Here is a 21,854-nt window from a genome sequence, read left to right on the forward strand (position 1 = left end):
AGCAGTCTATGGGGCCAATCCACAAAACTTGAATGTTGTACAGGTCTTGACAGTTGCAAAAAATGAATAACATTTGGTTTGCCACTGCATTTATAGTCTGTGATTTGAACTGTATACATACTCTCAAATGACAGAAAGCTTGTTTAGAGCGCTTTAAGTAGAAGATTTTCAGAACAAACAAATACACTCAAATACATTTCCACTAAGACCTAAAGGTAATAACTTGATTAAATCTTAAAGTGAGGCCCATAACAAGAGGTGTGTCTTACAGATCTGATGGATTTAGGCAAGATGCTGTCTGTGTCGGTCATGTGTGTAAAACTTTGCTGGCTTGAGGATCCCAGTCTGTCAGTAACTCCAGGAATCTGCAGTGTCTCCACAAGCTCGCTCACACAGCTGTTGCTACCCTCCCAGCCGTCCATCCTCTCCAGCTCCACATTATGAACACCACCGAATATCAGGCTGCAATCAAAGCAAAGATCCCACAAGACATACTCAGTTCTGTTATTTAGGCTTTACCTCTCAGGTGTCGGTTACAGTTTCTTAGAGGGAACCCTAAGTCCCTGTTCCTGGAAGTCGTTCCATGTATATTCTAAAAACATATATATATATATATATCGGATTCTGCCGAGTCAATGCCCCGGTTTGAATGATCAGATGATACAGACTCCGCAATCTGATTGATTACGCTTTCCTGTTGTTACGCTACAACTCATATATATAGACACTACAAGAGCTTGTAACTCAGGCTTTTTTTGTATTTAGCATTTTAATGCTATAGCGCTACTTTGGATGCTACGTTAATGTATTATTTCGTGGTGTGTTTTCACACTCAATTTATTTTTGTAGTTCAAAAGTTACCTGAAGCTCCATCAGTGTACTACTGTATAAACTGTGAAACGTATCAGTTTCAACAAACAGGATTCTATTTTCAGCAAAAACAGATGAGTAGTTACCCAAAATGCTTTTGAAGAGAACCAATGTCTGTTGGATGGCTGAGAAAGGAAAGAAGAACCAGGTCTGGCAAGAAGTAGAATCGAGGGAAGGCTTGTCGTCTCCTGTCCAGGAATGAGGTGAGAGACTGGCAGCAGATCTCCAGCTCTTTATACATGTTCCTCAGAACCACTTCTTTGGGGAGCTCCTCCGCACAGCAGCACTATAGAGAGGAGCAAAGCTGATCATTTGCTGTGTTGCTGCAGTTCCTGCAGCCTTTCATAAATATGCATTGCTCTGTTTCTGGTTACAAGTGCAAATATGAAAGCGCCTTTGTCTGCGTCATTATCACATAAATCAAAGCTGATGTTTAGGCATTGACCTGGAACTTTAAATAAAGCTGAATACAAAATTTAGAACATACCTGCAATACGTTCTTGGTGTTATTGGCCGAGCGCATCATTTTAATCCAGTTTCTCTCAACTTTGGCAAAACGCTTAGCATCCTGGGGCAGTTCCTAGACAATATACAGCAATTGATATGTTAGTATAGTTGAGTGACTTCCTGGATATTATAGTAGGCTACAGACCTGAATAGGACACCAGCTTCAGTTAAATAATTAAAACATATATCCATGTACTCCAGAGCTGTCTTTAATCAATATTACAAATTATAGGACGATCTCATCCAATTGGGTTCCAAATGCAGCCATCCTTATCCTACAGCAGATGCCCTATAAATGCTAAATTTCTTTATCCTTTGATAAGCCCCCTTCTTTCGGCCTCTCTTTTCTGCCCCTGCAGCAGCAATCAGTGATATTTTCTACCAGGTAATGCCCACTGTGTTTAATTATTTATCAGCCCAAAGCCATTGTTGAAAAGAAAGTTTAAGAGCTTTAAGAGTTTAAGAACAGAAAATGGAGGTCTAACCTTGGCAATGTTTGGGTCACTAAATACAGATTCTAGGTTCTGCCACAGATCCTGCACTTCCAGCCACAGTTCCAACACGGCTCCTACTTCCTTCAGCTTCTCAGACCAGGACGCTGCCTCCTCTCTCAGAGGTCCAATGTGCTTTGAAGTCAACATGTGGGCCAACAACAGCCTGGCATCCTCGACCTGCTCCAGCATGTGCACAGAGTCCTCCTTCACCAGGAGCAGAGGCCCCCGGTTCCTGTGCGCTTCAAAACTGAGAACCTTCAAAAGGCAGAAATTTCACACATAATGAATAACCAACACTGGGCACTGGCTAGAGGATTCAGCAGAAATGTTCTCTTTACAAAAGTAATGTATGCCCCTTTATGTAACAACCAACATGCTCCTTTGTGGACCAACCCACTTTATTGTATTTCGGGGAAGACTTCGACAAGTTGTAGGAATGCAATGGAGTTTATGGAGTTCAATTGTCTTTCCTTTTTGAAGAGGAATATGGTCACCTCAGAACTTTCCATACTGGTTATGGACCATAAACATCTGTGGAGTGGGGAACCCCTACAACCCCTGTTCAAAACCTACAGTAAATGATACAACAAAGGGATTCTTGATCTAGTTGCCTACCTGCTCTGTCCATTCTTCCTCAATAGTCCTCATCTTCACCTCCAACTTTAACTCCTCGCTAGCCGCCGTGGCTATAGAATTAATTTCCTTCTGGTGTCTGCAAAAAAACAGACAAACAAAGGCTTCTGGTAAACACTTCATGTATGCCACTTGGCCATTGTATGACAATAATCCAAGCTTCCAATAAAACTGACCAGTGATGGTGTGGTGTGTCTTCCTATTTTAATACAGCTATATTGACCACATTTAACATGTATACCTTTTATATTGCATTTATACACAATATATAGTAGTGGCTTTCTGTAAAGGAATTAAAATGAACTTTTCAAGACTGATGAGAATAATTAAAATGACCTGTTCAAGTGAAACTTATGTTGCTGTATTCGGGAAATAAGTAAAATAGCAAATATACTTAAAAGTAGCTTTTCATGAAGCTATAGCATAAATGCAACATAACAGAATATAAAAACTGAACATGTAGGGGTTAGAGTTTACAATACAATTCCAGACAAAGTTTACTCATATGAAAGTGTTTTTAATTCATTTCTGCTTAACTGCCATTTTTTACATTTAATTTGTTCTACACACATGGATCTATGAATTTATAAACCACAAGCACCTACTTTAATAACTCAATCCCTAAAAGATGATGAAGCTTGAAAACTGTGGCTTCCAGTGGAAATGAACTGCCTGTGACTGTCATCACTTGAAGCCAGTGGCGATTACGGATTTCCTGTGGAAAACAAGATAAAAACACCTTGATAAAACCTTCATCAAAACTTCAATAGCATCATGAAAATGGTAGCAATAAATTTAAACAATTATTCTTAAAAAATATGTTTTTTTTAATTCATTCAAAAGGCATACTTATCATTTCAACCAAGCAGGCATATCTGTATTTGTTCCCAATCTGCTGAAGATAGTAATGTGACAACAAACCAATACAATGTTCTGTGTATGTAGACATTTTTTTAATCAGTAGATCAACGTGGCTGCTTAAAAAATGTGTTGCTGTTTAAAATGAAGTTCAAGAGTCTAAAGTCTTCTTAGTTTTAAAAGGCATCTCCCATAGGATAATGACCTCTCTACTCTGAATCTGATTTGTTAAGACAATTCGTCAGGTTTATAATTGTATTTTAAGTGGGGATACAACCCTATAGAGATGTGTCTAAGTCAATATAACTTATTAGAAATAAAAAGTTAACTAAACACTGATAAGGAGAACTTATCTGGCGTTTGTGTGTGAACGTGGATTTAAAAACCTTTAAACATTCCAAAAAGTTATAGAATGTGTCTTTCCGTTCATACCTTGGCAGCAAGGCTGTGTAAAATGGGAAAGCAGTCGACATAGAACTTAAAATTCCAGGCCATTTTATCGTAGGCATCCCAGTTTGTTAGTCTGTCATTCCAAGACTGGCATTGAGACCAATAATCCATGACCTGTATTTAAAAAGAACACATCATGAATGAGGAGTTTGGTTCTGTTCCAGGAAATACTTCTGGGGTTTGACTGCAGCTATTGAAAAATTTTCTATGTAACAAAACAGCAGGCCAGTGCTGCTCTGTTCTTTGCTTGCATAGCATAGCAATAGACCAATACAAGAGGCAACATGTAGGTTGTTTTCCTTGTGTACATCTTAGACAGCTTATTAAAAAAAAAGGTTCAGAAGTGAATCTGATTAGTGTGTATGTAGAATTTTTTTTTTATCATGTTTATCTGAAGCAGTAACCGTAACACATTAATTCATTTTAACGCGTCAACAGTCAACATAATATCACAGTTATGGCAAAAAGTCCCACCTCTGCATTGCTTTGTTTTAAATTCACTTCGGCCCACAGGGTATCTCGGAAGCGCTGGTCAAAGCTGAGAAACTTCTGGAAGAGCTCATACAATGTACCAAGGAGTTGTAAATCCTGACCAAGCAAATAAAAAAAAATAAAAAAGATTATGAGAAACCTGTATAATGTCTGAGAATGAAATGAAAATAAAAACAAACATACATATGCAGTCTAAATGCATCAAAATATCTTTCTGTAAAACATCTTAACATCTCAATTATAAATACATGATGCACTCAATAAGGAAGTAAAACTCAGACAGCTGACTTAATCAATATAGTATGGCTTCTAGTGTATTTTCCATGACCATTTTTATTACCTTTCCAGTTCTGTCTAGTTCTAGGAATGCTTTTGGAGTGATACCAAACAGTCTCTGTAAGGAATTAAGAGTCTTCTTTTTGGCATCGTAAACTTTGAACCTGCAGAAAAGAAAAAAATTCAGAAACAAAGTTAAATCAAGCCTCATTTTAATTCACATAGTGGAAGTTAATTTACATACCCCACAAGTGGCAACTTTCAATCATGCTGACACAGATATCCTAAACAAAAGCCACACCACATAAATCATATTGTAGGAAGTGAATACAGAGAGAACAGGCTCTGTGGTCACTGTGAGACAGGAGAGGTCGAGACGCACTTTCTCCTACACTGCGATAAATACGCCAAAACAAGGGACATATTCTTTAAAAAGATAACTACTCCTCTCCCACATCTCAAACACATGACGGACCCAGAAAAACTGGCAGTCATACTGGGAGAGGGACACATAGCCCCACTGGCTGCCCTGTATGTAGCCACCTGTCACAGCCTGAGGGACACACAGTGAGCACTCTGCACAGGGGGAGAGATGGGGGTTATTTAGTATTTAGTGTTTAAATGTTTAATTCACTGTCTTTGTCTTGTTCTATTACTATTTGTATTTAAATATGTTCAAAATGTTTATAAATGCTGTATTATTATTATTATTATTATTATTATTATTATTATTAACTGTTGTACTTTGTAAATGCTTTGACAATACTGCCGATGTTAGTCATGCCAATAAAGCACCTTTGAATTGAATTGAATTGAATTGAATTGAATTGAATTGAATTGAATGCTAATTATCCACACCATATAAAGTAGGGTGCGTGAAGCAGGCATCTGGCGATTCTGCCTCTATGGAGAGTTCTGCTCGGTGTTGCTCACTAACTTTGCAGTTTTTTATAGAGATTTAAAAACCTGAACCAATCAGGGCTGAAGTAAGATTTACACTATTTGCTGTTGAATGTTTCTATAATGTATTGTAATTTAAACCATGAGCCTATCATGTTTGGCATTTTAGATATGTGGGCAGAAATACAATCTGCACATAGATCTGCAGTATATATATATTTTTAATTATGAAGGCTCAAAGCCAGTAGAGGTCGAAACTCAAATCCATCGGGAAGAAAAGGTAGCTAAATATGTAGCATTAAAACTGATTCCAGATATGTTAGTTAAAAACAAAATGTAATAATCTATTTTGTTTGTTGAAATCTAAAAAAAAATTAAACTACCCTATATAAAGCACATTGTATGATCTGATTTAATAATGAATGAAAGAGACTCACTTCTCCTGGAACTCCTGTAGCTGATGCACTGCTTCCTCTGGCTTGAGACCCGGGGCTGCTGGGCCCTGAGTGTCAAAGCTGTTTCTAAACTGAATCACATCCACTCCGAAGCTCTGCCAATAGTGAACATGTGTCAGATTACATACGTACCCCCGTGTGGAAAAATTTATTGTAACATGTCTATGCTAAAATGTATTTTTCTTATTTGAGGGGTTCTACAGCCAAGGAGTTAGAGGTTGAAAATGCAAGTTGACAGGTATAAATAAATAATTGTACCCTAAATACCCTTAAAATCCTGTCCTATACCAAGTTCTACCACACTAGGAAGAATAGTTCTCATGATATACAAATAGGTGTGGTAGCCTTTATAAAGTATCTGTCTGGAGAAGTAATCATCCTGCATGTGAGATAAAAATAGTAATATTAATATTAGAATTATACATTAACTGTTTATATGGTTCCACATTTATATTGGAGTAGCAAATCAGTTTTTGTTGCATCAGTTATTTAGCAGTGGTAGTCATGGTATTTAAACATATCTCTTACCTTTACTTGCTTATCAAGTTCCTGTTCAAACACATCTTTCTTGTCCTTCAATAAATGCCTCTTAACCTAACAGTGCGAGAAATGTTAAATTATTTTTTAAAGGGACTTAATTTGCTTTTGCAAGAATGAAAATAAATCAAAATCTACCATTTTTCAGGCAATCTCAAAATCAGGCTTGTCATTAACATGGATATTACATACCAGTACATAACATTTAATTTAGCAAAAATCAATATTGTAAAAAACATACATTTTCTGCCAAAACAATTAGCTCTGTCCAGTTTTCCCACAGATTATCTACTTCTGTTGCTTCTTCTCTTGGGATCCTTAGATGGTATGATCTGCGAAATGCATTTTAGTAATCATGTGCATTAGTGGCAGTTTTGTACACATGAAAATGATCTAATTCTTAAAGTGACACACAAAAGTCAGTTGAGAACAGTCATGAATATCAAACTTTATGTTATACATCAACATAACTACATCTGTCTATACCCTGGATTAGGCATTGTTCGCCATATTGGACTCTCTGTAAGCTTATATTGAATATCTAAAAACCACAATTAAAAGGGAACATATTTCCGCCCACCTGAGTTGTGTATAGGTGCTCTCAATAGGTTGGTAGATCCCATGAATTTTATTCTCCATATCTTCTATCTCTTCCAGGAGGCAGAGTGCTTTGTTTAATTGCTCAAGTGACTGAACTTGAATTGTTAACTGCTGGTAACACGCATCCCTGTACTGAACAACTGTATCCAGCCTTTTCTGGAATAAAAAAGGAAAAATGTAATCTGTGCATGCACCTTCACTTTCCATAACTAGCACACTAGACACCATCTTAAAGGGTACATGAGGACCTTTTTATTTTACTGTGTTACATATTCCCATGTGTTGCTACAACTGTTTACGTAAGGTGTGTGTATTGTTTTAATTTATTTATTTTTTTTTACATTTGAGCACTTGTTTTAACTTTTAAATTGCATTCCCTGCCTCAAGATGGCTTCCCATGTACCTGCATGGACCTCGCAGAACTACATTTCCCATCATCCTCTTGCTCACTGGTAAATCCATCTCAGTTACATATGTGAGCAGGAGGATGACGGGAAAGGTAGTTCTGAGAGGTCCATGCAGGTACATGGGAAGCCATCTTGAGGCAGGGAATACAATTTAAAAGTTTTAAAAAGTGGTCAAAATGTAAAAAAAACACACCTTAAGTAACCAGTTGTAGGAACATGTGGGAACATGTAACACAATAAAATAAAAAGGTCCTTATGTACCCTTTAAAACAACTAAAATTCTAAATAATTTGAATATGCTTTACCATACATGCCTGGGCTTTACAATGATTACTTATGCTTCACCATGCTTTCACTATTTACACTTTGCTATGCTTCTACTATGGGAACATTTTATGAGGGTCTCCATCTAGCCTCCTTAATCATCAGTAAGTGTAATCTAACTAAAAACAATTGACTGCTGATCACTTTGAACCAAATGTCTGAGATTTCTTACCTTGACATCTTGGTGCAGAACTGAAGAATACTTAAACTTCCACACTCCAGCAAACCCCTTCAGAGTGTCTCTAATGACAGAGGAGTCTAACCAAAGGCATCCGACCTGAAACACCTGTATAAACATACATTATTTGTTTATAACATGTGTTATTACTGAAGGATGTAGAATGAACACAGAAAAAAAATTGTGCAGAAAACAATATTTGCAAATATTATTTTATTTATTATTATTATGGCTGTGAAATGAACACTAAGTAATTAATTTGACAGCAAACTAGAAATGGCCAATAAAAAGTATTCTCTTGTTGATCACAGATTCTGTTTCAGAGAAAGGATAATCAGCTAAATAAATGAAAGTTAGTCAGTACAATACATTCCAAGAATACACTGCACAATACAGGTAAATGCAAAGATTTAAAAAAACCAGAACAACTTACAAACAAATGCAATAGATGTTGTACATACTTTTTCGGTGATGCTGAAGCATTTGTCTAGTTGCATTTGTTCAAAATCAGTTTTTTATTTATATTTAAACCTACTTGCCACTACTTGGTTGGCATGTGCTTCCATATAAAAGACTGCACAAGTTTGATAAGAACAATCTAAAAAGTGGAGACTACAGGGCCACTCTGGAGAAGACTTTGTTGCATATTTCCATCCCTAACTTCCTTAAAGGAATTAGAGCTAGTCTCCATGGAGGACAATTTAACCACCTTGCATTCATCATGTTGAATACAGTGCCGTTCTGTCTGCCAAAGACGGTCCTACCCACTCACAGTGCTATGGCAGGTGGATATTTAATTTTTTTATAAACCAGAAAAAACACTGTATATACCGGTGAGAAATCTTGTATCTTCTGTTCAATCTTGTGTATACGTTCAACCACTTTATTTATTACAAGCAGCTCACAATTGACTGATGTAAGTTCGGTGTACTGGCAATTCATGTCATCTTTCCACAGAAAGTCGTAGTAGCTGTAGTGAAAAATGTGTTTTTCGATAGTAGGTTTCAGACCTAAACAGAGAAACAAATGACAAAAAATCATATTGGTCTTTTTTGGTGAAGTAAACTAATATATGTTGAACTATTAAGATCTCTGTCAGTATGTTTCATTTTCTAAATCCCCACTTACTGATTATGACATGGTTGATGTGTCTGAGGATGTGTTGAATGGTCTTGTCTTCTCTTATAGTTGAAATGAGAGTCCCTTCCTGGGTCTCTCCTGGCCCCCAGTTCACACAGTCAGTGAGGTCCAGCACAGCTGAAGCAGCTTCATTTACAGCATCTTGAGCAACTTCACATGTGGGATCGATCACAATGGTGGGGATGGTCAGTCTCAGTTTTAGGCTGCACCTATGCGAAGATCACACACATATTTCAAGTAATTTCAGGGACACTTCAGGGATATAACATAGAAAAACAACCAACACATATAAATCAATACACCCTGCTAATACAGTGCACGCAATACCAGTAGGGTACCATATACTGTACCATACCATACTTGAAATATCTTCCATTTTCTCCATTTGGCTTCTGTTTTTGGAATTTATTATAAGAGTTCAAGTTGAAGTTACTATCAGCAAAGCAAGCACAGCAAAATAAAGTGGTGGGTGAATCTTATGGTGTTTAATGTTTTATTGTTCTGGTGTAATTTCTACTGTAAATAAAGTTTGTTTTTCACTGTCCCTTTGATTCGGGGCCATGCCTTATACTATATAGATATCCTTCAATCAACTCTTATTAAAGTTTAATGCAATATACCATGGTAAAATCAAACAAATCATAGTAAAGGAAACCACATTATATAAAAGTATGGTATAGCATATAAAAACATTCACAATAAAGCTTGCTGAACACATGATGATTGGTAAAAGCACACTTACTACAAAATTACTACGAAGACCTTTACTCACATTACATATTTTACAATAGAGCAGTTAAAAGGTACACAAGAGGGAGCCAACAATTTTTTATTACATGAAATGCTCTTTAAGACCACTGTTTCTGCTGAATTATATTGTGTCTTACTGACCTAAGGTGGCTCTTTTGGTCCATCATGACTTCTGAAATGGTGGATCTGATGATGCTGGAGCTACTGACTTCACTCGCTGTGTTGGTGCCAGTGTCACTGGCTGTAGCAGAGGAACCAGTGTGAACCTCCTCTTGGTGATTCAGACTCACCTCTGCAATAATCCTCTCCATATCGCAACCTGTCACTTGTGCAAGTACCAACAGAGAACGACAGACACAGGCAAACACAGCCTTACCAGTCTGACTGCAGAAGTACTCTAAAGAGAAAGATAAAAACAGACTGTATGGGTCATGATCAAGAGTTAGCGAGGGGTGGGCAATGTATACTATAGTCACAATCAATCCCTTAGAGATTCCCTCACAAAATGATCTATAATGATAATGCAAATGTTTTGTATAAAAGGACAATGGCAGAACAAGGATAGCTATGATACCATCTTATAAATACAAACACTGGTGGGCAACTGTATCAAGCCTACTGACCCTTGTGCTACTGTATCTTTTGACCCAATGACCCTTGTGAGACTCTGGTGTTCAAGCACGCTGAAGAGATACATACCAAGAACCTGACTGTCACTCTCCTCATAACTGTTACTGCCACCAGCTGCTATAGACAGAGATGCGTGCTGTCTTGCCTGTGATAAAGCCTGTCTCAGGCGGGAATGGGAGTGTTTGTTCAAAGGCTTCAGTGGGGCAGAGTCCTGGCTGACTCCTAAAGAACCATCCTGGTGATTAGAATTGGCGTGATGGTTAACACATATATAAATAATAACAATGTTAACTGCCATGTAGAGGTTTAATGCAGAGCATTAAATGACTAGCAGCATGATTTTATTACCTAACATTATCCTGTTAACTCTTCTACTTTTAATAAACATGGGAAAGACTTTAAACACCTTTACATTAAATTGCTGGTCTTGTCTTCCCTTTTATGGTAGTGAAAATATTGCTGTATCATTTAGCTCCTTACCTTTGCGTTCTTTATGGAAAACCTTAAATCAGAAATGGCTGTCTTTATGGTTTTCACTATTTGTTCCAATTCTGCCTGGTTTTTCTGCAGAGAAGATCTTATCAGCTGTAGAAATTCAGTTGGACTCTGAAAGAAAAAAAAAATACATTAACATCAGTCATGCTATCCATTAGCAAAAAACCCACAACAATCTAAACTATATAAGTTGTTAAGCATTAGATATACATTATGCATATTGGTAATATGTTTTACAGGCCTCACCACACAGGAAATGCACAACGACTAAATCACTTTAGATTGCCTGCCATTAACTATCTGTTGATAACATGGTGATGTCTGGTTAACTACCAATGGTTTCAGCTATTTCATGATAACAACTGAAGGAATAAGTGTGTAATTACATGGAAATGACCTGATGGAGATTTTTGTTTATTTTACCATGCCTCTACACATTTAATGTTTAAAGTATTTATGCAGGTATTTAAATGGTGCAATAATATATTGTTTTTCTTAGATAGGTTCTGTAAATCTAGTGATACTACTGTTTTGTAATAAGAAATGAAAATCCTCTCTGACTTGGTTCTTGTAACAAGTTCTCAATCCGTTCCACAGCTTTCTGAGATAAGAAAGCATGTGTTGCACTTGTCAATCCAACTACATTTCACTCATGTAATGCAGCATCAGAGACCCCAGAGGGCAGGAAGCGTGAAAAAGGTCTAATCAAATAATTAGGCAACGCGTAGGGGGGGCACGCCTGGTCACGTGCCCCCCCCCCCCCCCAGATTTCTGCCAGGCAGTGGCTTAGCCACTGTGTTAGGATCATTCACACTGAAACATGCAAGAAATAAAGAAATTGCAATATTGTTATATTTTCCAATTATAGTCTACCTGTGTGTTCACACAGGACGCGGGGCGGACGTGGCACGGGCGGCGCTGATTTTTCTTATCGCTCACGGAGCGAACCTTTTACCAATGAGAATACATAAGCAGACTGCACTCGCTCAACCCGACACACAGCCTAGGTACTACACACATAGATGGGGTAGAGGACATCTACTATGTATTAGTAACCTATGTATTTACGTAGAATGCACTATGCACTATGTATTTACGTAGAATGTAGATATCCTTCTGTCTGGTGTTAATTGCTGAAGTGTAATGCTGGCTCCAGGGATCAGCTTATTTTGCCTCCCTGGCGCATCAGCACACACAATGGCTGCGATGCTGGCTCCAGGGATCAACCACAGTGCGGTCTCCCCAGCACATCAGCATGACAACCGTCTGGAATGAGCTAAGTAGGGTACATCTCTGGGGTCTTCAAGTGGGCACCTTCCATCCTCAGTGTTTCGTCGACTAGCCCACGACACCTCAAGAGAACTCGACGGTGATTCTGGCGTCCCAGCATCACCCCCCTCCGTCCCCCACTCAACTCAGCCCAGCTTACTTACCTGTACATCAGCGTTTCTTTCTTTCTATTGTGCTTGAGATCCCCAGCCAGAATATTTCTGTCTCAACCACAGCCAGTTGCTGCTCCTCTCTGCTGCTTCAGATAAGTTCTTCACTGTGCGACGCAACTCTTGGCCACTGAATCCGACGTCTCTGAGAAACCGGGTTGTAGAGTGTGCCACAAATCCTCGACAACCCACCTCCACTGGGTAAACCCGGACTCTCCATCCTCGCTGTTCCGCTTCAGTGGCTAGTTGAGCATACTGCAGTTTCTTCCTCTCGTACGCCTCATCTACAGCATCCTCCCATGGCACTGTTAACTCTACCAGGTGAACAAGGCGTGCTGATCCAGACCACAAGACAGTATCTGGTCGAAGGTTAGTGGTGGCAATCTCAGGTGGAAAAATAAGCCGTTGACCAACATCTGCCAGCATTTTCCAGTCTCTAGCAGCTTTTAACAGGCGAGGATTGGTTTTAACACCTTTTCTTGGTGGTTGCTCTCCTGGGTGGAGGAATGTTGTCTTTTGTGTGTAATGTTTTGATGGAACAGGTGGCAACTTATTGGTCATGTTACGCTTGTCTTCCAATGCTAAGGCCAAACATCGCAGCACCTGGTCATGGTGCCAAGTAAACCATCCTTGGCTAAGAGCCACCTTACATCCTGTCAAAATGTGCCTTAATGTTGCAGGTGATGAACACAAAGGACATGAGGGATCCTCTCCTACCCAGAGGTTTAGGTTCTGTGGTGATGGGAGAACATCATATGTTGACCTGATGAGGAAACTGATTCTGCTCTGTTCCATTGACCATAGGTCTTGCCAGCCAATCTTGCATTGTTCCACACTCTCCCATCTCATCCATTCTCCCTGCTTGGCCTGGGAAATGGCCTTTATACACCTCATCCTCTCCTCCTGCTTTTGCACCTCGTTGACTACTAGCTTCCTCCTTTGAGCTGGGGCTGCCTTGTGCCATGTAGCAGGAGCTGAACTGAGACCAAGACCCCCTCTTCCATGCTGAACTTGCCCCATGATATCACCAATTCGAAGGACAGCCTTTGCATCTTCCACAGCTTTCTTTGCTGCCCACTTTCTTCCAGTTTTCAACACAGGTGCTGCCTCCCTTACGCATTTGTCGCGTGACTCTACTAATGTCATTTCCAGTCTGAGCTTGGCACACTTAAACTCCTCTGTTCGAGCAGAGACTTGTAGCTGCAGTATTCCTTTACCATAAAGTCCCACTCTACTGAGGCAGCGTGGAACTCCCAACCATTTCCTGATGTATGAACTGATTAAAGTTTCCAGCTTCTCTACTGTTGTCAAAGAAACCTCGTACACAGTCAGTGGCCACAGCAACCTCGGCAGTAGACCAAACTGAAAGCACCAGAGTTTTAGTTTGCCTGGTAAAGCGCTGCTGTCTATGCTCTTCAACCCTTCCACTGCTTGTTGTCTAACTTCTCCCACACGAACTGTGTCCTTTAGATCCCCGTTGTACCATCTCCCAAGACTCTTCACTGGCTTCTCAGACACTGTTGGTATTGCCTCACCATTAATGAAGAATGTTTTATCTACTACTTTACCTTTAATTATAGAGATGCTCCTTGATTTAGTGGGCTTGAATTGCATTTGTGCCCATTCAATGTTATTGGTTAATTTGCCCAATAACCAATTAGTGCAGGCTACTGTTGTCGTCATGGTTGTCATGTCATCCATGTATGCTTGAATTGGTGGGAGTCGCATTCCAGAAGCCAAGCGCTCTCCTCCCACTACCCATTTTGATGCCCTAATGATTACTTCCATTGCCATGGTAAAAGCCAGTGGAGAAATGGTGCATCCTGCCATTATTCCAACCTCTAGGCATTGCCATGTCATGCTGAATTCTGAAGTTGAAAAACTAAATTGCAAATCTCCAAAGTAGGCTTTCACTAAATTTCTTATTGTCATCAGTACACTGAAAAAAGAAGTTCATGTGGTACTGAACCATATGCATTAGCCAAATCCAGGAATGTCACATGGAGCTCCTTCCTCTCCTTTTTAGCTGATTGAATTTGTTGCCAGATCACATTGATGTGTTCTAAGCAGCCTGGGAAACCTGGAATCCCCGCTTTTTGTATTGAAGTGTCAATGAAGCAGTTCTTTAATAGGTAAGTTGACAATCTCTGAGCAATAATGCTGAAGAAAATCTTGCCTTCTACGCTTAATAGGGAAATAGGACGAAACTGACTGATGCTTGTAGAATCTTTTTCTTTAGGTATAAAGACTCCATCTGCTCGGCGCCATGCTCTTGGTACAACCTGTTTTTCCCATGCCACTTTCATCAATTTCCACAGAATTCGTAGAACTCCTGAAGCACTCTTGTACACTCTGTACGGAACTCCATTAGGCCCTGGAGATGATGAAGCCCTTGTTTTTTTCACAGCTTGCTCTACTTCTTTCCACTTAGGTGCACAGTCCTCCATTTGGTATTCTGGTGGATTGATAGGTGGGATGTCTGACATAATTGACTCCTGCCTTTTTGAATCTGTATGTGTTTCCTCCAAATATCTCTCCAGCTCAAACTTAGATGCTTTTAGTGTGCCATTCTTCTCACTGGTGAATAACTTCTTTACAAATTTGAATGGGTCTTTATAAAAGTTAGTTCTCGCATGCTCCATCTTTTTGTAGCGTTTCCGTAGGCGCTCAGCTCTGCGCAATGTTGTCTTTTATGACCTTTTGTAAGAGATTGAGTCCCTCCTTCTGACTTTGTTAATTGAATAACTAAAGAAATAAATCAGAATGAAAACAGTTCTGGACGCTACTGAGAGAGAAACGGCAAAACTGTTTCAATTCCTGAGTTCGGTTACATATTAGTTTTTATTCTGATTATTTGTTTAGGCTACAGCGCGTCTGTCAGCTCAACAAAGGCTGATAGGCTAGCAAATGTCAGTGCAGTGTGATACCATAAAAATGAGTGGCTGGATTTGCTGTCAATCAACCACATTTTTTGTTGGATCAGCTGTTCGTACATTTTTCTTTTTTAAGATGCTGTAGTTATACAATGTAGTTAATGCAACTGTGTGCACAAGTCCCTCCTCCCCCGAACTGGCAGTCGTGTGTCAGTCAAACGGTAATTAAATTAGTCAGGATTTGTGAAATTAAATAAAATGGTTTGCTTTGCTTTGAACACCAAATGTTAGTTAACAAAAATGAACAACCATAAGTACAAATTAAATTATATATAGTTATTTTTATTTATTATCATAATGTGAAATTGAAATCTGATGCGCATGTTAAAAGTTCAAGTCCTTTGATTTGTATTTCCTTTTTTGTTTTTTAAAAAAGATTGTTCTTTATTTTTCGAAAATAAAACGTCAATGCACGAATAAGAAATCAGGTTGCCAATTGCACCAGGTACTCACCTTAAAAAAGTTACCATTTCCACCCTCTCCAGAAAAAAAATCCTGGCTACGCCACTGTTGCCAGGGTTTATTATTTAAAAATATGTAAGTGCGCAGTTTATTTCAAACTTTCAAAACTTAATAACATAAACAAAGAGTGTCTAAGACCCTTCATTGTTATATTTGTTCTCGTGTGAGACTTTCACTTTCAGTCAGCGAAAATATGTGCTAAAAACGGAGTGAATTTGAGACCTGTTAAAATGGCAAAAAGACAGCTACGTTTGGAGTTTTTCTACAACAAAAAAGCTAAACCACCAACACCAGAGACATCAATAGAAACCGAACCTGACGGTTCTGTAGTTCAGAATGTTATTAACAGCACGAGAGTGTGACGATACTTCCATGTCAAACGCTCAGGTTAGTGCAGGTGCAGCTGTCTGTCGATAAAAGACCCTTGCCTGTAAAGTGTTGTTTGCAGCTCTCTTGATTGCGACAATCTGGCGTAGAACTGTTTGTGATGAAAGATAGCTTAATGTTTACATAAAAATGGTTAAAATCGGGCATCGGGTTTGAGCACAGTTTTTTTTTTGGGGGGGGGGGGGGGGGGGGAAGGGGCTGTGCCCCTCCAGTTTTTCAAGCCACGAGTCGCCAGTGCTGACAGCTGTTCCTTGAGTATAATGTCATTTCCGTAACACAAAACTCTTAAAGATTTGCAGTACAATGGAAACAGGATCCTTACAGTTGTTAAAAACATGAATATAGCACTTAACCCTTAGCACTTTTGTGCGGTCACTTACCCTTGATTCAGAAAGAACCTTGTCTGCACTGAACAGCTCCAGATTCTGGATAGCTTCAAGAGCTTTGTCTATGACTGTTTCTTTAATTTGTGCAGCTTTTTCAACAACAGCCCTCAGCCTTTGGAGAAAAGAAAATTAACAATAAAAGGGACTGTAGTATAAACACAAAGCATATACAGTAGTTAAAATTACTGTGAGTTTAACCAGTAATGAGTTACTATTTTAATCTTAATATTTTTTATTTGTTGTCTGCAAAAGCGATAACAGTTGAGGGTGTTATACTGGCAAGGGAAACGGAATAAACTCAATACACCCTCAAGTATTAGAAATTGTATGACAAGTGCAGTGGTATTTCCTTGTTTCTAGCTCCTGATTTTTAATTAAAAGGCTCAGTTAAGTTCTGCTTCTGCTCTGACTTTGACATCAACCAAATCAGTGATTATGCTCAGCAGCAGGCTGCTGTTACTATACTGTGAACAGACTCTTTATGACGTTTGTTTATTCAAATAGTACTGTATCGTTTTATCGCAGGATAATAGAATTTGGAATCCCAATGAATGTGAACGTCACAGAGGTTTTACTTTTTAAAAGTGAAGTCTAGAACTAGGCGACAGTATGTGCTGTATGGTCTGAAGCTTTGGACCATCAAAGTGTTCTCCACTTCTGTTTTTACCCACAACAACTCAACTCAATGAAATGAAATTATTTATTATTTAATCAGGATAAGAAACCATTGACATCTACATCTCATTGACAAGGAGACCCAGCAAGACTGCAGCATTATACAATCACAATAAGTGCCCGGACTTTCTATGTAAACTCATAGGCGTCAGGCCAGGCTGACATCACCCAGCCTGTTACATTGAACAAAACTACACTGGAAACATAGAACGAACCTGGTGATATCTTTGTAGACGTGATGCAGGAAAGCCTCGATGTCAACACTGTTCCAGGCTAATAGGGAGAGACCTGGCTGAAAGTGACGGTTCACATATTCCAACTGGGCTGCAAACTGCACAGCCAGACACTCTGGAACTGTCTTCTTAACACACTGGTACTCCTGCAGAATACCCTGCAAGCGACTCTTATACATCTTGAACTTCTTCTCCTGTAATAAACATTCATTTATCATTTTCCAGATTCAACATTTGTTCTCTTGGTGTTACTAAAGCAGTGCCCAGTATTATTTGCATCATACATCAATACATATATAATGGAGATGTACATTTTGCAAGTTTTTTCTTCAACCCTGACATTTGTGATTACCTGCTTTAAAGCCAACATGACTGCTTGTGGAACTTGCAGCTTAAATCTGACCATCCATTTGGTTTCTTCAAAAAGCTGGATTATTCTGTTTGTGTAATACAATACAAAAAAACGTATTATGTTGTTTTACTGCAGCATTAATGATAAGAGAATACAAGAGGGTAAATAAAGAGAGTCATTGGTGAACACAAATAAATAACACAGGAAGTGAACAGCGAGAAGGGCTTCCATCAAACAACATGGGTTTCACCTGTCAAAGTTAGAATATAGAAAACCCAAAGAAAAAAGACTATTATGATATATATATATATTTTTTTACCTTGGATCACAATTCACCATCAGCTCCTGTGTATCGGGGTCCCGTATTAGCAGTGTGGCATTGAGCCCATCAAGACATCTATCTGCTTGAGACCTCCACTCCTGGTACCACAAGGTTTCATAAGCCACCAGCGCAGCAGCAATTCTGTTGTACAACCTCACAGTCTGAATATAGCTGTTGGATGTTGTTATGACTCTTACTTCTCGGAAGATCTTACAAGAAAAGATACAGTGGCAATTAACGTCTTCATTTCCTACAAGAGAGGGTACTTTATATCAAACTTTGTACGTGTATAGTTTAGATATGAGATAGACCACCAGGTTAAGAACTTCAGACATTCGAGACAAGTCACTGTTGGTTTGGTTAAAAAAATCTTTGTTGATTGCAAAACACATGGATTCCAGGTTAGTATTGGGGTGGGGTGGGGTGGGGAAGGATCAAAGAGGGTGGAGTCAAAACCATTTTCTAACCAAAGGCACATCCTACAGTCCTTTCTCTATCCCTCCACCCCCACAAGGTACTTTACATTTATATCAAAACTTTTGGAATAAATCCTTTGTGCAGGAATGTAAGTCAAAGCTTAAAGCTCAAAGCTCACATTGAAATTCAGTCTGTGTAAATGGAAACATACTTTCATTGGTTCCTCTATTTTTGACAGCAGTTGTCTGGACCAGTAGATAGCACCAGCAGCTGGAGGTAAGTTCCTAGGCAAGACCGGGTCATCCTGCAGCCAAAGAAAGAAAAACAACATGGTGTACAGATACCTGTAACCTAACACAGATACATTTTTTGACATTCTAATTGTATAACAATGGAATTAGCAATATGCCCTAGTAATCCACATGGTTCCATGTACAACATCAGTTCCAAAGTGCTATGAGCAATATTTTTTTTATATGGACTTTTAATGGTTCTGCTAACCCCTTCGGGGTTATATGATAGTATAGTAATGGTATCCCAACTTTCCAAACATTTTGCACTAATAACTTTGATGCAAGAAAGATCAAATGATTAGGCAGAGTTGCAGTAAAACAAGCTGTAAGGCAGTAATGAATGACCTTAGCCACAACACCAGCCTCACCTTCTGTTCTTCATATGTTTCCTGAACCTCTTTAATTTCTTCATAGAACCATTCCAAGGCTTCCACGTAGCATTCATTGATCACAGGCTGAATACCCTGACGTTGACCAACCACTGAGAACCTATTAACAGGGATACATAAACCATCTGAGCAGCTGAGCAAAACATCTCAGTTTGTTTTATTCTGCCACCAACAAGTCAATTTCCTTAGCGAAATAACAATAACTAATAAAAAAAATTACTTTTAGAGTGCTTTAAGTTCAAGTGCATGAAATAAAAAGGTGTCATTATTTGCAGAACATTTTGACAGTCTAATCAAATAAAAGCTTTGTCCCTTTTTTCAGATGTAATGCCGCAGCTTTCATCTGCCCCACAGTTTCAGTAAAGCAGGACAGGTTAGCATGTGTTCAGTGAATTATAAATGCAAAGGGAAGTCCTGCAAAGTAAAGTATGGGTGTAGACTTAGTAATGTATTTGTGGACTAACGTGTAGAGGGCTGCACTGTAGGGTTACTCCTAACACTGAACAAGCGGGGCACCAACAGCAAATGGAGGGTAGGCGGATAATATATCTAAAGTTGTAAACCCTAACTTTTATATTTAAGTTACGAGCTGTTACAAAATTAATTAGTGCCAATGCTAATAACTGTGTGATATTCCTGTCCTTATGGGAAACTGGCTTTTAGGAAGCCATATTTACATTGACTGAATAGCAAAGGGAGGGCACCTTTTGAGAATGGAGAGAGCTTCCTGAGTATGCATCCTTCTCAGAAACAGAGCCTGGATGTAGATTGAGAGGTATCTCTCCAGCTGCTGGTTCATCACAAGAAATTCAGAATAAACATCTTCAAATGTGTCTAGATCCCTGTGGAAATGCAAAAAAGTGTAAAGATAATATTCTTATAGCATGCAAATTGATTTTGTGTTGGCATAAACACACAAATTGTACTTACTGCATCCTTTCATTAATATGAAAAGATGTTTTGGAGAAAATATCCTATTTCTTGGATCAACTAACACAAACACATACACTCCATTCTCTCCATTCATGTTAAACACAGTTTACTTCCAAATGGAATTGGATAATGTGAATTAATTTTTTTGTGTGATAAAGGCATTAGCCAAAATGTCTGTCTACCTGACTTGGTTTTACCTCTTACCTTTTCTCTACACCTAAGAGCACCTCAGTCCTGACAGCTGATGCCATGGTGTTTATCATATTATTCAGGTAGTCGCTGATGATGGATGAGAGGGAGCAACCTTCATCTTCTGGATCATTCCAGTTATAGAGATTTCCTGAAAAAAAATCAATGTTCAACAATTCCTGGCTAAGCCAAATACAAATACTGTAATGATTAATATAACTGTGGCCTGGCTAATTCTTCAACTTAGTAGAGTTCTCCTTCTCTAGAAAGTGAACTGGACATCCCTCAAATGAAATGTAGCATCATCACGTGTTGCTACAACTGTTTAAATAACATACCTGTAATTTGTCTTTTCATTGTTAACTTTTTACACTTATAACTTTAAAGTATGTTTCAAAGCTCTTTTCAAAATGGCCACTCTAGTGTACTGATAGTGTAAGGATTATTGCCCACATTGTCAAACAGCAATGACGATCCATGATGTGGTACGGAACAGAAAAGCCAGAGCACTTGTTATGTTTTTTTAATTTATTTTTTATTGTTCTTACTGCAGAGATTTAGAGGACAGATCTCAAACCCCAGAAGAGAGCTTTGAAAAAGACTTTTAAGTTATAAGTGTAACAAGTTGTCAGGATGTTAACAGCATTGAAGGCAGAAGTAAACATGTTTTCTTCGACAGTATTTTACATGAAAATGTAAGCTTTGTCTCAATACCATTTCAGTATACGTCCTCATTTTTTTCTTTTAAGGGACCACCCTTTAGGTGCAATTCACCAAGTAATGACGTAATGCAAGATATGTGATATGGATACCCAATATGAGTCAATATGAGCTGTACAATTGACTTCTTACTGTCTGAAGTTCTGAGTGTTCATTGCTGTAAACAAATATGTGTTCAGTACTCACGTAACATCAGCTTTTCCTCATAAGACAGTGTGTTTACTGCCTCCTCCTCTTCCTCCTCTTCTTCCTCTTCGCTCCTTAGCTGCTGAGGATCTGAGGTTTCCTCCAGGGGCACTAGTCTTTTGGACTCAGACTGATGGTGAAGAGCAAGTATGGGCAGCCCAGTTGCACTCTGAGGTAGCACAAAAGCAGGGAATAACTTACACTGTGAAGCAGCCCATTACCTGGCGTGATAATGATAACAAAGAAGATATTTGTATTGTTTTTAACATTTTAACATAAACATTGTCCAATATCATCAATCTAGGGCATTTATAAAAGGCAATTGTCAGCAATAACCATAAAAGGAAATACTAATGGCCTGAAAATAAAATAAAACACAATTCATTTCAGAGATAAGATATATAAGATATTGCTGAAGTATTAACTCACCTGGACCTCATCCTCTTCTATTAGTGTTTGGAGCGGAGCTACAGACAATCCTGTGCGGCAGGGCTCTGTTGAGTATAGCTTTATCTCAGCCCTTAAAGAGTCTGCAATCAAAG

The 21,854-nt window shown here is 38.7% G+C and overlaps 1 protein-coding gene across 1 annotated transcript in view; it reads right to left on the reverse strand.

Moving 5' to 3' along the window:
- The window catches only part of LOC117411202 (dynein axonemal heavy chain 8-like), an 88,103-nt gene that overhangs the window by 59,651 nt on the left and 6,598 nt on the right, over nucleotides 1-21,854 (reverse strand). The window contains exons 11-39 of the mRNA XM_034018494.3: nucleotides 21,742-21,842; nucleotides 21,313-21,481; nucleotides 20,422-20,557; nucleotides 19,989-20,126; nucleotides 19,264-19,384; nucleotides 18,814-18,906; nucleotides 18,183-18,394; nucleotides 17,864-17,948; nucleotides 17,494-17,705; nucleotides 16,598-16,715; nucleotides 10,982-11,107; nucleotides 10,571-10,736; nucleotides 10,013-10,268; nucleotides 9,110-9,330; nucleotides 8,813-8,991; nucleotides 7,976-8,089; nucleotides 7,053-7,228; nucleotides 6,714-6,804; nucleotides 6,464-6,529; nucleotides 5,918-6,030; nucleotides 4,645-4,744; nucleotides 4,287-4,400; nucleotides 3,795-3,926; nucleotides 3,110-3,219; nucleotides 2,487-2,583; nucleotides 1,863-2,126; nucleotides 1,358-1,450; nucleotides 957-1,156; nucleotides 270-462 (exon numbers count right to left, since the gene is read on the reverse strand). Of these exons, the coding sequence (XP_033874385.3) occupies nucleotides 270-462; nucleotides 957-1,156; nucleotides 1,358-1,450; nucleotides 1,863-2,126; nucleotides 2,487-2,583; nucleotides 3,110-3,219; nucleotides 3,795-3,926; nucleotides 4,287-4,400; nucleotides 4,645-4,744; nucleotides 5,918-6,030; nucleotides 6,464-6,529; nucleotides 6,714-6,804; nucleotides 7,053-7,228; nucleotides 7,976-8,089; nucleotides 8,813-8,991; nucleotides 9,110-9,330; nucleotides 10,013-10,268; nucleotides 10,571-10,736; nucleotides 10,982-11,107; nucleotides 16,598-16,715; nucleotides 17,494-17,705; nucleotides 17,864-17,948; nucleotides 18,183-18,394; nucleotides 18,814-18,906; nucleotides 19,264-19,384; nucleotides 19,989-20,126; nucleotides 20,422-20,557; nucleotides 21,313-21,481; nucleotides 21,742-21,842 (4,196 nt within the window). The remainder of the gene's footprint in view (nucleotides 1-269; nucleotides 463-956; nucleotides 1,157-1,357; nucleotides 1,451-1,862; nucleotides 2,127-2,486; nucleotides 2,584-3,109; nucleotides 3,220-3,794; nucleotides 3,927-4,286; nucleotides 4,401-4,644; nucleotides 4,745-5,917; nucleotides 6,031-6,463; nucleotides 6,530-6,713; nucleotides 6,805-7,052; nucleotides 7,229-7,975; nucleotides 8,090-8,812; nucleotides 8,992-9,109; nucleotides 9,331-10,012; nucleotides 10,269-10,570; nucleotides 10,737-10,981; nucleotides 11,108-16,597; nucleotides 16,716-17,493; nucleotides 17,706-17,863; nucleotides 17,949-18,182; nucleotides 18,395-18,813; nucleotides 18,907-19,263; nucleotides 19,385-19,988; nucleotides 20,127-20,421; nucleotides 20,558-21,312; nucleotides 21,482-21,741; nucleotides 21,843-21,854) is intronic.

Source organism: Acipenser ruthenus, chromosome 6 (genome assembly GCF_902713425.1).
Source record: "Acipenser ruthenus chromosome 6, fAciRut3.2 maternal haplotype, whole genome shotgun sequence".
NCBI classification, from domain to species: domain Eukaryota; kingdom Metazoa; phylum Chordata; class Actinopteri; order Acipenseriformes; family Acipenseridae; genus Acipenser; species Acipenser ruthenus.